This window comes from Poecilia reticulata, linkage group LG16 (genome assembly GCF_000633615.1).
Source record: "Poecilia reticulata strain Guanapo linkage group LG16, Guppy_female_1.0+MT, whole genome shotgun sequence".
In the NCBI taxonomy this organism is placed as follows: domain Eukaryota; kingdom Metazoa; phylum Chordata; class Actinopteri; order Cyprinodontiformes; family Poeciliidae; genus Poecilia; species Poecilia reticulata.
Window position 1 is genome coordinate 32,664,458 of NC_024346.1, and position 14,120 is coordinate 32,678,577.

Sequence of the window (14,120 nt, forward strand, 5' to 3'; positions counted from 1 at the left end):
GATGTCAGATTATATTAGCTGAAATACAGTTTTTGGGAGCAGGAGACAATAAAATTAATGGCCTTTAGGCACTTCCAAGAGATGTTGAGAAATGCACCTGTTCTTTTAGAAGAGTATACACCTTATTTATCCAATGGATGTTAACACCACCGCCTGGGACTGAGCTTGTAAGCAGAGATGCAGCTTAATATGTCTCACCATCCAGGGCGGCTGAGCCTGAGAGCAAGCACAGAATATCACCAATAAAATAATTGATGACTGATTCTCCACTTTTTACCTACACTTAAGTCATAAAATTAGTCATACCATATATATATATATATATATATATATATATATATCAAAAACGGCCCCACATTTGGGCAATGTTTATAACTGGTCACTTTTAACCCTCAGTGTAGATAGAATTTGCCAGATTTTGAGCTTTTTTTGTTTGTTTTTTGCTCATTAATTGTGCTGCTATTGCACAACTGAAAACCCCACAGTGATTGTGCCAAATGCTGAAAGTTGAATTTGGAAAAATCACTCATTACTTTTTTAAAATTTTACAGCCATAAAATTAAAATGCATAAAAACAAATTGCCTGGATATAATTTTGGTCATAACTATATTTCTCTTTAATAAATCCAGATTCTATTTAAGTACGTCAGCTGCCAAAATCTCACAGTCATGTAAATTAAATACATGTGTTCTTTCAGTTACTTATTGCAGGATGGGTCAGAGAGGAGTTCAGTTCACAACTTCAATTTTTTTCCACATCTTAGTTTCTTTTTTCATCCATAAAACTAAAAATAACCTGAAGACATTATTTCTACCTTTCCACACAGAGGGGAGATAAAGTCCAGTGGTTCTTTCTCACTGACATATCAAAGTATGCCCTTAAAAATCTTATGTTCTTACCCTATTACCCAATTAATAAACCTTGCATTAAACCTGCAGTATGTATCTTTTATTAAAAAAAGTTTACAATTATAAAGTTTATAATTTGTAAAAATTGAGCTCCTCTGCCTTCACCCAGGGCTCCCAGAACCAAGTAAATGAACCACTCAAACAACCAATCAGAGTCAGGAGGAGGGTCTTGCTGTCTGTTACTTTTACCCTCACCCCTCCTACTTGCTCTTTGCTGCACTGCAGCTGACCACAACCTTAGCCACGACTAGCTAGTTAGCTTAGCTACCGATGATGACAGATAAACAGTTTTCCTGAAACAATAAGTTGTTCCATGAAAACTAGTAAGTTGTCTTTCCACCATTGGCTCAACTTTTGGGGTGGTTATCTGCCTCATAATGTCACGATAGTGACAGTTTAATACATATGGAAAATAACATGTTTTTGAAAAAGTTATATTGCAGCTTAGAGGTGAGCTCTATGTTCACTCTGTTGAAAGTTGTCAGAAAATGTGAAGTATTTTCCATTTTAGGTTGGTTAAGCTTCAATTTAGCTGAGTTTTGGACACTAAAGCCTGTCCAATGCTTTGTTGGAAAATCCCTAAACATGACCTCATTGCAGTAATCCAGCTAAACGAGAAATGACTAGTCCTAAGTAATATTCTTAAAGTGGAAAATAAATGACAGATTTGATATTGGCATGGTGAGACAACTATTAACGTCAATTAGTGGGACACCGATTTCCTGCAGTAGATTCCTGACGGTCATGACAGAGTGGTTCTGTTCTCTTACTGCTGAGCTGGAGTTAGATGACCCATGCTTTGATTTCACTCAGACCGAGAGTTGTGAGGGTAACTAGGTAAGGGTTGGTGTTGAGATCCAGTTGTGTAATGATCTGACCACGTCCTGTTAACATAGCTTACTGCCCTGGGACATACAGGTATCAAAACTGCTGGTGTATGAAATGAAGTCTGAATTCAGGGAATCCTGAACAACATTAAGCATTGTGAAATGAATACTGCAGAGAATGTTTGTCGGCCTCAACCACAAACTTAAACGAAAGAGTTCAGTCCAGTAATGGAACCTCGTTAAATCTTGACATTTCCTTTCAGCTGCTGTGGTCATACTCCAAGTACATGGAAGATCAGCAGAAGGAGGGGGAGGATGTGCTGAGTTTGCTGGAGAATTCTGCCTCCACAGATTCAGGTTTGCAGAAATTTATAGCCAATTAAGTTTGTTTCACCTAAAAGTAGAAATGCACTGATCTGATGTTATCTGTATTGGTCCCAATGCTGAAAAATTCCAGATGGGGTATCAGTGCTAATGTCCCCATCAAGGGTTGATCTATTCTGTCTAATTCTATGCTTTGTGCTCTGAGTGACATCATGCATTATTTATTTTCCATTGGTATTCTACTCCTTACTGCACCCACTGAACAGATAAAGTTGTGTTGTTTTTCCATGTCTGACCAAGCTTGTGAAGTTATTGGTGTGTTGTACTAGTGCAGAGTTATCACATTTGTAATTCAGTACATTTAACCCTTGTGTGTGTGAGGACTGAGGCAAACGTGGAGGACTGTGGAAAATAATACAAGTTTTATGTGTGTGGGGTCAGTTGGACCCCATTTCTGGACACAAGGGTTAAGTCTCTGTGTAAAAAAAAAAAAGTCAATCCAGCTGTTTTTCTGCATCGATGAATCCCTACCTAAAACTAAATAGAGACATGGATAAAGAGTTTTGGCTTACAATTTAAATGCATTAAATTAATTGGGCGACAATAAAAATCACAACTCTACACATAACCCAGGTGGTTTGTTGTACATTAAAAACTAAAACAATGTAGGGGCAGATTTTTACCACTAACTCTCTTCTTCTCAGACTCCAGTATCCTGTCAGTAAGCAGTAAGGAAGGCTCCCTGGTGCCATCAATTCCCTCCACTAGGAGGTTCACCAAAATGAACAGTAAGTAAACATTGACGATGCACTTGAAGCCATTTTATGTAGCGAGCTTTACTTTTTCTATTTTATTACAGGAAGGGTGAAAACATGTCCCAACCCTGGGCCCAGGAGGAGCACTGCTATCTGAACAGGAGTGAAGGCTGAGAGAGTAACTGATACATTGATTATAAGAAGTTGAAGACGTATATTAGAATATTTCTTATTCAGGCCTAAGCCTTATGGGGCCTGCTGATTGTGAAAGTAGTGATGCCCACGGTTTCAATATCTTTTTAGCTGCACTAAAAATAAAGGAATACTTCATGTGAGTTACTTTTTTTTTTATTAAGCGTTTTTAAGTTTCAGATCAACTGCATTTCATAGAGAGCTCAGTGACACCATAAAAAAGGCAACATGTTTGCATCAGTAGGGTTTGGCATGAACACAAGGTACAAATAAGTGTTTTTATTTTTAAACAAGTATGTTACATCATCGTAAAACTTTTGGTCAACAGCTGGTATCTCTAGAGTCCATCAACATGTATAAATATTGCACTTTACATTGGCATGGGATAATTCACAGAACGTCAACACAGCCTGAAGCAGTTTCAGAAAGAATGAAACATCAAAGTGCTTGAATATTTCTGTCTGACAGGTTTGTTTTGGACTAACTTGACGAAACTCTGCTGTAGTGTTCTCTACTCTGCATGCTCTCTGAAACATTAGAGCTTACATTAACAAAAGGAATTTTACACATCCACGTTTCTGTAAGAAAATATTACTCCTAAAACGTTATCTCTAAGGCATGAGTGACCAGTTACATAAAAAGATTAGTTCACATGGTAACTGTTAGGAATTAAGCACATAGTGAAAGGGTTTTAAGGCAAACGATAAATGGGTCAGATTTGAAGATTTATCAGTGGAATCCGAAGCGTAGAGCTTTGTTCTTCACTATAGTGAACTTACTAACAAACACCTTGGCAAAAACAGGATCCACCAGGTAGCGGTAACATTTGGTGACAGAGGGTGGAGATTCTGCAAGGGTGACTGGAGGCTGGAGCTGAAGAGAGGCGGCAGATGGAGAGACGAACTGGGAGGCTCGGCTCACATAATCCACCAGCCGCTGATACTGCTGCTCTGATAAACGCTCCCGGACGCCGTCACCCTGCAGGGGGACAGAGGTCCTGATCAAATGAACTCTGACATCAAGAATATATAATGTTAACTATGTTGTCATGACAACTACAGACCATGTTGAGTAATCTCAGCTTGAAGAATCTGGGATTCTTACTGCGGCAAATTATTTTGAAGAAGATGTTCCTTTTCTAAACATTCACTTTGACTTTTTTCTTTTTGGCTAATTCAGTTATTAGCCAAAAATAAGTACAAAAAGTAATTTTTTCCTCTTTTGTAATCACTAATTTTTACAGCAGAATATATTTAGAAGCATCAATAAAGGTATATGGTAGAAATTTTAAAATATGTGGAAATTTAGCTTATGAATGAGCCCTGCTGAGAGTATCATGTTATAATAATTCATGTTGAAGTTCTGTTAAAACGTGAGTAATTAATGTCTTACCTATACAGAATAACTCTCTTAGCATCTTCATTTAGTCTTAATCCAGATTAGGATGTTGAACACCATGTTTGCATTACACTGTTTATTTGTTCAGTAACCAATGGTTACCATGAAATGAATGAAAGAAAGAGAAGGAAAGATCTTCAAGTATTAAATGGACACTGCATAAAACATGTAAAGTGTTTATATTACATTTACCTACCTAATGGAAAACAATAAAATGTCAACTTAAACTTATATTTTTAACTCATATCAGGCAGCTTGACTGAAACTGCATGCATATTCTGTTGTCAACCATTGGCTTTTGCTGAAATCCCAGTCTATGTAACCATGACAACAGTCTCAAGTTTATTAAAATAACATTCAAATAAACCCAGGAAGGTGGATTAATGTTAAGATAGCAGAGGTCTGTTTCGGTCTTAGCCTCTGCTGGAAGTGGATTATCTACAGCACATGTGCCAAATCTAGCCGGTTATAACTATTTATGTGGCAGAAACAGAACTTTAAGATAACAGCTGCATGCTTAAATATGAAATCAAATCCATTTTTATTTGTATTGTACCAAATTATATCAATGTGAAAGGATGTTAAGGATTAAGATTTTTAGGAGTGTTCTTTGAATGCAGAGAAAGATGTAATAATTTCATCAGTTAGTTAAAAGTTTGTTTTATCAATACATTCTAATACAAATGATTGAGGACATTCATGATCTTGATGTGGCCCAAAATGAAAATGAATTTGACACCCCTGGTTTACAGTATCAACACCTCCTATCAACAGAACCTTCCTTTAAAAATCACAAACTATTCCTTTAAGAAGTGGGGTGAAACCAGCATAAGACTAATCATAAATCAAATGCTACTTTATGATACTACTTTAATCTTCTATAATGACAGTAAAGCTTATTACTGCATCAGCCTTTAGCTAGACATCAATGAATAAAGCAGCATTTGATCTAAACAATTTGCTGGATGTTTTAACCAGAAAGTAAGAGGTTGGACTAACTTGTGAATGAACTTTATATTAAATGATAATAAAATAACAATGAAATATTTAGGTCAGCTGCTTTGAGTTCCACATCCCCCTTCCTAACGATGGGCTCACCTCAGAGTCGCTGCTCAGCATCTGCTGCTGCAACGTGAGTGTGAGTTGGCCTGGCTGCTCCGGCTCCTGCTGACACTCCACCTGCACAGAGACCAGAGGTCAGCCGCAGGAAGCTGCCACCTGCAGCTGACCTGGAGCGCTATGTTCACCTCTGTGATGGGGAAGGCCTGCTGCTGCGTGTCCTCACACAGGCTGACCACAAACAGAACCTCAGAGGTGAGCAGCAGGCAGCCAGCATGCTCCTGACCCGATCCGCTCACTATGGTCACCTCCAGGGCCATGTGGAGCTCCGGGCGCCCCAGAGACTGCAGCATCTTCCTGTGGTCACACCAAGGAGCAAACAGAACGGATCGTCACGTTTTCCATACGGTCTAATTTGTCGCTCAAACTGTACCCCTCGGCAAACCGTTCAAGCCTTCATGCATTCTGTGCTCTTGGTTTTCCTTTAGTTCTCTGTGTGGTTCAGACCTCACACATGCTCAGCAGTGACTCTGTGTTCAGCCATGTTCCTCTGACAGTGTTTACTTTGGGAGGCAGGTGCTGGCGTTGCGGGGCAGATGTTGAAGCGAGCACAGTTGGGCACTTTGGGTCTGCTCAGTGTTAAGCCGCTCGCAGCCAGAGCTCTCACAAGTACGAACTACCTGTTGTTGTAAAAGGCAGTGACGAATGCCTGATGGAAACCAGTTTGACGGCTTTGTGGTTCAAGTAAAACACAAGAGAACATCAGATGTATGTATAAACACTCCGCTAAGCCCCTCAGCTGATGACAGCTCCAGAGGAATGTTTTCATGCATCAACAATTTGGACATTTTCCTGATGGCAGCTTAAAAAACTAGCAGGAATAAATGTTTGATAGCTATGGAAACCAAACCAACCCCTCAATAAAATGTCATAAAGACTTATTAAGCAGCTCATGATAACCTTCTGTACATAAAGGCTGCTCATAAATCTTTCTTGAATGTTTCTATGAAGCTGTACTGGAACCTTTAACACACTGGAGACTGGAGGTGCACAGAGTACCTTAATTTTGGGTGATGATCAATCAGCCGATACTTACATGTGAAATTGATCTTAACTACTCCAACAAGGTCCAAAAATCAACCATTGTCCCCTTTTGCTCTGCCCACTCAACTACTTCTCACTTATTTTTAGGAGCACTGCATCATGTGCAGTTAAAACAGGTTTGCATTGTTTCACAGGTATTGTTCAATACTTTTCAATAAAATAAGCCTGGGATATTGGAGGAGTATTGTGAACGTCTGACAGTGTCTGCTGGGAGTAAATAAATAAATCAGTATCGGCAAAAATTTGAATCAGGCTTTTAAAAGATTGGTCAGAAAAAAGCAACCGGTGCGCCCGACTACTGCTCGGATCACATACGCTTTTAGAAAACAGGACCAACAGAAAACTTCCACTGGGTTTTTCTTCTTTATATAAAATCTTAATAAAGTTACAGTCTACCACCTTTCAAACTATTCCAACAGAATGCCATTTGTTGCTCTCTAATGGCATTCTGTTCCTTTTGAGAGCCACAACAAACACCTCTGCTCAGACTTGTAGCAAAATGGTGAGAACAACTGTAGCGGAGTATTTATGAGAACAAGGAGAGGCAGACTGGCTACCATGTGTGGGACTCAAGGTAAAGAAAGAAATGCGGACGTCTTTGTAAACTAAACAGTGGAAATGACGGAGGGTAGAGCTAGAGAAAAATACATCATTTCCTGGAGAGAAACCAAGAAAAGCACAAATGCAGAAGTGAAAACACATGCCCCACTTATAAGGAGAGCTGGGCAACAGTATAGCTGCAGAAGGGAAGAGATGTTTTAACGGCTTCAGGGTCATACCAGACATATTTCAGGTGGCTGTTGGAGGCCAGAGCAGACTTTTCTTCTGCAGGCAGGTAGAGCTGTTTAGGAAGCTGCCACAGTCCCGCTCCGTGGAGGATCCCTGAACACAACACGGACAGTTAACCATTACAAGCTTCACACAGATTTAAACTCTGTTTATTACCAATTCTGTTCATTTTTAAAGACGAATGGTTACAGAGTGGGTGTATAACCCATAAGCATGTGGTCAGTTTTCTTTCAGCACTACAGCAACAACCCAGTGATTCATAAAGAACACAGTGGACTCCATCACTGATGTCACTGCAGTGACACTGGACACGCTGTGCAGCCCTAGGGTGCAAGTGTGTGTGTGTGTGTGTGTGTGTGAGCGTGCATGTTTGTTTGTAATACCTTGTGGGGACCATTTTCCTGACACATACTACGTTGTGGGAACCCACTGCTCCTTGTGAGGACTGAAGCCTGGTCCCCACAAGGGGAAACACTGTTTTTGGGTCAAGGGTCAGATTTAGGAGTAAGGTGTGAATTGAGTTTTGGTTAGGGTTAGGTATGTTAGGGTTAGGCTTAGGCTTAGGATAAGGGTAAGATTTAGACTGTAGAAATGAATGGAAGTCAATGGAAAGTCCCCACAAAGATAGCCACGCAAAATGTGTGTGTGTCTGCGTGCGTGTGCGTGTGTGTGATGCGTTTGGCTACGGATCATCAAACTGTTGTGTAGACATTTGGAGGAATGTCTTTAAATGTTTTTATTTTACAAAAAAAGCATTATTAAAATTCTGAGCAGAAAATGCTACAGAAATATAACAGATCCTTTTTTCTTCAGCTTCAGATTAGTGCACTGTGCATATTCTGAAAGTTATGTTTACAATACACTAAACAAATGGAACGTTGTATTTCTATTTATGGAATAACCTGCAAAGAAACCAAAGAAAGATCAATCTCTGCTTTTAAGAAAATAATAAAATTAAATATTCTGTCAAGGTGTAATGAAGTTTATTGATCTATTAGTGTATTAATTAGTGTGTTACAAAGATCATATTTATTTTCTTTATTATTTTTCTTTATTTTATTTATACACATTGTCTGTTGTGTCTAAGATTTATCTACATGGACGGATTGATGCTTTTGACAGTAGGGGTAGAATATTTTAGAATTTTTCTTTAAACTCCTTTTCATTGAAAACGTTTGTTTATCTCAACATGTGACATGTTCATTTTAAACTGTAAATATGCAAAACAAACTCATTATAATCATCATGTAGTCGAAAGACCCAGCAGTGTCACAAAAACAACAGAACTCACGGTAAAGCTCTTCGGTTTGAGCTTCTGCACCTTTTAGCTGCAGCACAGTGTGTTTGTGTGTTTTTAAGCTTGTTTTCATGTGCTGAGCTCAGAGCGGGTCAGTCAGACTGGAGGCCAGTCTCTGGGGAGGAATCGTTCTTATGCGGAGTTGTTCACCTCATTGGTGGTTTATGTGCTGCAGCCAAGACTTGTTAGCACCAACACACACCAGCCTCTGACCCTCTCCCAAGCCCAGCTCTCTCCCCCTAATAAAACACTAAGTAACTCCAGAGAGCTGCGCCGCCTGGACGAACAAGTGTTTGTGCATGTATGATTACACACATAAGCGTGTGTGTCGGGGGTCTTTCAGCAGCTTTCTCCGGGGTTCTGCTTTAATAAACACTTGCCTCCTGTATGGAGCTGAGATGTGTGTGTGTGTGTGTGTGTGTGTGGGTGGGTGGGTTTGGGGGAATGTCCGTCCGCTGACGGATTCATGATTTTCCTGACACACTAATTCAGACATGTGTTTATTATTGCCTTGGGCTGCTTAGAACGTTCTACATAATTCACATATCTTGAGCTTGGCTAAATAAATTGTTCCAAGGCCAAACTTTGCTTTGCTGCTGAATGTGTGGTCCAAAAAAATAAAGGGCTTTTAAGTTTAGAGCGTTACAGTTGGCATCTGTACATTACAGATTTTACATGTGTATAACATGAGGACCTGGAGTTTCAACACCACAGAATGACTGAGGGCCAGGAATCTGTTGAGCTCAGTGGGAAACCATGAGCCATGCTAACGTTATGCTTCATGTCTTTACAAATTTCACTATATATTTTTTAATTCAATAAGTTAGCCAGTGACATAGCTCTGGAAACGAGTCTGTGGGCCTGCTGTTCTCACCATATCCAGTTTGTGACACCAGTTCAGCTGCTCCTCCGATGGGCTTGGTGAACACTCCCACAATTCCTTTCCCCACTCCAGAGATCACCCCCTTGGCTTTGCTCCCGGCTGAGCTCTGCGTCTCCCAGTTCTTCTGGAAGTTCTGCATGGGTTGGTCCACGATGCCTGCTACGGCTCCTGATAGAAGGAGAAGAGAAAAATCTTGAATCTAAAAACTATCTGTTGGATAAAACTAATCATTGTAACTAATCATTGTTTTATCATTTTATTTGAGTGTTTTATCTACATTATCTACAGTTACCTCTGACCAGACATTCTTTAAGGTTCTTTCTTTATCTATAATGTAATTTCCTACTCAAGGGGTGCATCTGTTTTGTTATCTCAGCATTGTTCTACTGAAGAAGGTCATCAAAATAAAAGCCAATTCCAAGCAGAGTTGAGCAGAGCTCACCAATCTTTGATCCCAAGTGGGTTAGAGGTTGTGGATCTCTCCCTTTGCAAAGGAAGTCATAAAACCCTCATTGCTCTTGTGTCTGGTTGTTTACGAGTCTTGAGTTAATTTTAAAAACCCCAACACTATCCGTTTGGCTGAATAAATATGTAATGTGTGTGTGGATTAAAAAGGTGATCTATGAGTGTTCATCTGATGTTTGATCAGTGATGAGGACTGGATCTTAGGGATCATAACATAAAAACTGCAGTATGTGACAGTATGTTACATATTTTTTAAACTGTCACCATATTGTGACAGAATGATACATGATCTGAGAAAAAAAACAACAAAAAAACCCCTCTACTTTCTCACAGTGGTAACTGGAAACAGAGCAAGGAGGGTCTACGCTACAGCCCCTCCCTATCAGCAGAGCCTGACGCTAATGCTAAGGTTAGTTAGCATAGCCACCAATGGTTATCCTCTAACAGTGGGTTGTTTCTCCGCCATTAACATGAGAAAATTGACAGCGCTAAGCCCCACCTCCTGCCTCTGATTGGTTGCTTTTCTTCAGATGGCAATAGTAGCTCAAGGAGATCGATCTTTTAACAGTTTCTCTGTCTCATATTATACAGTCACGACATGGTGACACTTTTAAAAAATATGGGAAAGAAAATATTTTTTTTAATAAAAGCTACATACCACAGCTTTAACTGACAGACAAAGCATTTCTTGGTGGCTGTGGCAATACAGTGTGTGAATGTTTGGGTCTGATTTGAGTTTCTTTGCTCTCTCAGCTTTTATAAGGTCCCACTGCACTCTGTAACACATGTGTTGCTGCGTTTTATTGGACAGCAGAGAGAACATGTTCTTCTCCGCTCTGGGTGACCTAATGCTGCAGCAGGAGGGATTGTACATTTGGGTTGGCCGATGGAAAATAACTAACTACCCAACTAAAAAAAAATAAAAGCCTTTTCTTAGTTTTCATACCATGCAGCTACACATGTAAATTAAAAACAAAAAATACACAACAACGATTCTGGTTGAATGAAAAGCTTCTGAACCTGAGTGGATGTCTTCATACCTAACAGGCTGATTCCAAGGCGAGACAGTCCCTGTCTCAGTCCGTCCCCCAGGCTCTCCGGAAGCTGCCGTCTCCACTCCTCCTGCCGGGTGTAGTGCTCTTCATCCAGGGACAGGCGGTCCATGTTCCGCGCCAGACTGGTGGCCAGGTTAGTGATGGATGTCAAGGTGCCTGAGCACAGGAAGAAAATATGTTTTAAACATTCGGCATTTACAGTGATTCAGGGAACGCTCTGAACAGACAGAGAGGGGAGGGGGGAAAAAATGGAGAACTCAAATGAGAACAAATTAGAAGACTGATAAATCTAGATGTTCATAATGAATCTTCTCATCTGCCAAGTACAAAAGCTGAACCACAAATGAACTTTAATAAGCACAGAGTGTAAAGTTTAAGAGAATAAATGTGTCATGACTCAAAATTCTGGGAGAAATTCAAAAGAAACTGAAGCATTATAAAAAAAAAGACCAGACCAACATTTTAATCCACAAATAGAACAAAGAGGAAGAGCTGAGAAGGTTTGCGTTACCTTTTGAGATGTGCTTAACAAACGACGTGGTCCCTCTGGAGACCCCGCTGACAAAGGCCCCTGGGCCCCGGGTCAGGCCCTCGTAAGGGAGGCGGAAGAAGTCGGACACGCCGTTGCCGATGCTGCGCACCAGGCTGGCGGGACTGCCGAGGATCTCCAGGGACCCCACGACCCAACCTGGGACACAGAACACACCTCAACACCACAGAGGGAACCAGCCATGCCGGGCGCCGAGTGACCGGGCCAAACGAAGATTTTTCAAAATTATGACAATAAAGTCATATCATTGGCAGGATAAGGACACAATATTACCACAAAAAAGTCTTAAAATTACGAGAAAAAGTCGTTTTATGAGGAAAACCTCTAACAGAGTTATTAAGATCTGATGTGACCATGCGGCCATGCTTCGTTCTTCAAGACTCAAAGTCCTGCTGATTAGAATGATTTCATACTGATGTATCAAAAGATCAGTATGAAAGTGTATGGTTTTACATTTGGTGTGTAAAACCATACACCAAAATATAACTTCACACAATGCGCAACATTTAACATTTTAATTTAAAAAAATTAATACAGGAGTTCTCATAAAAATTATTCTTTTATTCTGGTATTATTACATATTTTTCTGGTAATGTGACTATTGTCACATCATTATGGCTTTATTCTTGTATTACATATTTTTCTTATGATACTTTTGACTTTATTATTGTCTTACTACGACTTTATTCTCATATTCTTACATAATTTTCTGGTAGTATTATGACTATTCTTGTATTATGATGACTTTATGCTGGTAACACGACTATATTCTCGTATTATTATGACTTTTTAGAGAAGAACTCTAATCGTTTTGCCTTTGTCTTAATGAGTAGTGAATCTCACACAGAGGGATTTTAACTGGTTCCAGATCGAGGTCAGAAAGCTAGAAAGCATATTTTGAACATTGTTTTTACATCTTGTCATATAATTCTTAAAAAGAAGTCTGATGTGCTGATTGTCTACCTTGCCTATGTATTATTGTTTTTTATTTAGTCATCCAAAAATGTTTTTTTTCCAGCCAAATAATTTCCTCAGTCAGTAAAGCTGAAAAAGCCTGGACTCTGGGCAAAAATGTTGCTTTGACTTTTCAATATCTGGAGGGAATCTCAATTATGTAATAAAAGATCATTTTTAAATCAAATTCAGCTGGAACATTTCAAACTGCTGACAGAAGTTTTGTGTCCAACAGCGAGGAAAATGAATCCATCTACATCACTTCCTCTCGGATGAGTCGTCCATGTGCGTGCCTGTACAGAAATCTTCCTCTCGCTGCCAAAAGCTATTTGAAATAATCATTCCAAATTCTTATCTTAGGAATACAAAGACTTAGAAACTTTAAATGCACACAAAAAAAAAGAAAAAGGAAAAACCACACCTGGATGTAATCATACGCGAGCCTCAGCGAGATTTATAGCCTCCGACTATCTCACCTCTCTCATTCATCCAGAGAGTCCCACTCTGATGGCACGGCTCACTGATATTTATGCTCTGAGAACTGCATCACAAAAATCAAGCAGCCATTTGTCAGGACGCCAGGTCCTGCTCTGCTCTCGTTCTCTGTCAATTTGTGCCTGAGCGACGGATTCTAATTGGAGGAAACCAAATCCAGTGGGAACCAGGGGTCCTTTTCGGTTTTATAGGGTCTCAGAGTTGTGGCTTTGGTGAAGTGAACAGTTAAACAGGAGATGATGTTTAGAAGCCGGAGCTTTCTGCCGCTAAACACACACCGACACGTTTGGTGCACTAGCGGGACCGCGGTAGGCCTTTAATGAGCCTTCTAACGTTCTAATATGTATTTTTATGCGCTCGCATGTTAGATTGTGTGATTGGGGGGATCAGTCTGTTCTCCTTTAATAAGCCTCAGAGTGCGACGCTTCCCAGAGCCGCTCTCCGTCTTTGATGGCTGCAGGAGAAGACGGCGGTGAGGTGATCTGCTGAAATACGAGCAGAAAGCGGTGCTCTAATGAGAGACAGCAGGAAGGAGAGCGTGTTGCTGATTTCTGCTGCGGACATGATGGGGTTAAGTCACACCATGTGTGGGAGGCTCAGAGTGGACGGTCGGACAACACTCAGGAGAGACAGGGCCGTCTACCTGTTCCTACTGCTACCCACAAATTAACCATAAAATACTGTTTTCAAACAAATTACACACCATGACTCATCGGTTAGCAGTAAATCACCACTGAGGAACAAAGCAAATCTGTCTTGGGTTTTTGCTCCCACTTGTTAACTCTAGTGACCAGAGACTGGTAGCTGATGCTGCAACGAGTTTCCACGATGCACAAAGGAAAAAAAGTGGAAATTTCTGTCAATCAATTAAAAAACTTAATCAGATTAATCACAACTGTAAGCTTGAAATATAAAAATGCATGCAGTTGTGGTTCTTGCAGGAACGAAGATCTGATGCATTCCAACTAATTAAAATCCATCCATCCATCCATCCATCCATCCATCCATCCATCCATCCATCCATCCATCCATCCATCCATCCATCCATCCATCCATCCATCCAT

General features: G+C 40.2%; 2 protein-coding genes across 9 annotated transcripts in view; one reads left to right on the forward strand and one right to left on the reverse strand.

Moving 5' to 3' along the window:
* Positions 1–3,150, forward strand: part of rgs22 (regulator of G protein signaling 22) — a 26,337-nt gene extending 23,187 nt beyond the window's left edge. For all 6 annotated transcript variants that reach the window (XM_008432892.1, XM_017309446.1, XM_008432896.2 and 3 more), the window contains 3 exons: positions 2,000–2,093; positions 2,765–2,848; positions 2,920–3,150. In XM_008432892.1, coding sequence (XP_008431114.1) covers positions 2,000–2,093; positions 2,765–2,848; positions 2,920–2,972 — 231 coding nt within the window. In that variant the 3' untranslated portion in view covers positions 2,973–3,150. The remainder of the gene's footprint in view (positions 1–1,999; positions 2,094–2,764; positions 2,849–2,919) is intronic.
* vps13b (vacuolar protein sorting 13 homolog B) overlaps positions 3,148–14,120 on the reverse strand; it is a 312,942-nt gene continuing 301,969 nt past the window's right edge. For all 3 annotated transcript variants that reach the window (XM_008432898.2, XM_008432900.2, XM_008432899.2), the window contains 7 exons: positions 11,569–11,745; positions 11,043–11,213; positions 9,529–9,705; positions 7,348–7,450; positions 5,653–5,821; positions 5,504–5,584; positions 3,148–3,985 (listed from right to left, as the gene is read on the reverse strand). In XM_008432898.2, coding sequence (XP_008431120.1) covers positions 3,737–3,985; positions 5,504–5,584; positions 5,653–5,821; positions 7,348–7,450; positions 9,529–9,705; positions 11,043–11,213; positions 11,569–11,745 — 1,127 coding nt within the window. In that variant the 3' untranslated portion in view covers positions 3,148–3,736. The remainder of the gene's footprint in view (positions 3,986–5,503; positions 5,585–5,652; positions 5,822–7,347; positions 7,451–9,528; positions 9,706–11,042; positions 11,214–11,568; positions 11,746–14,120) is intronic.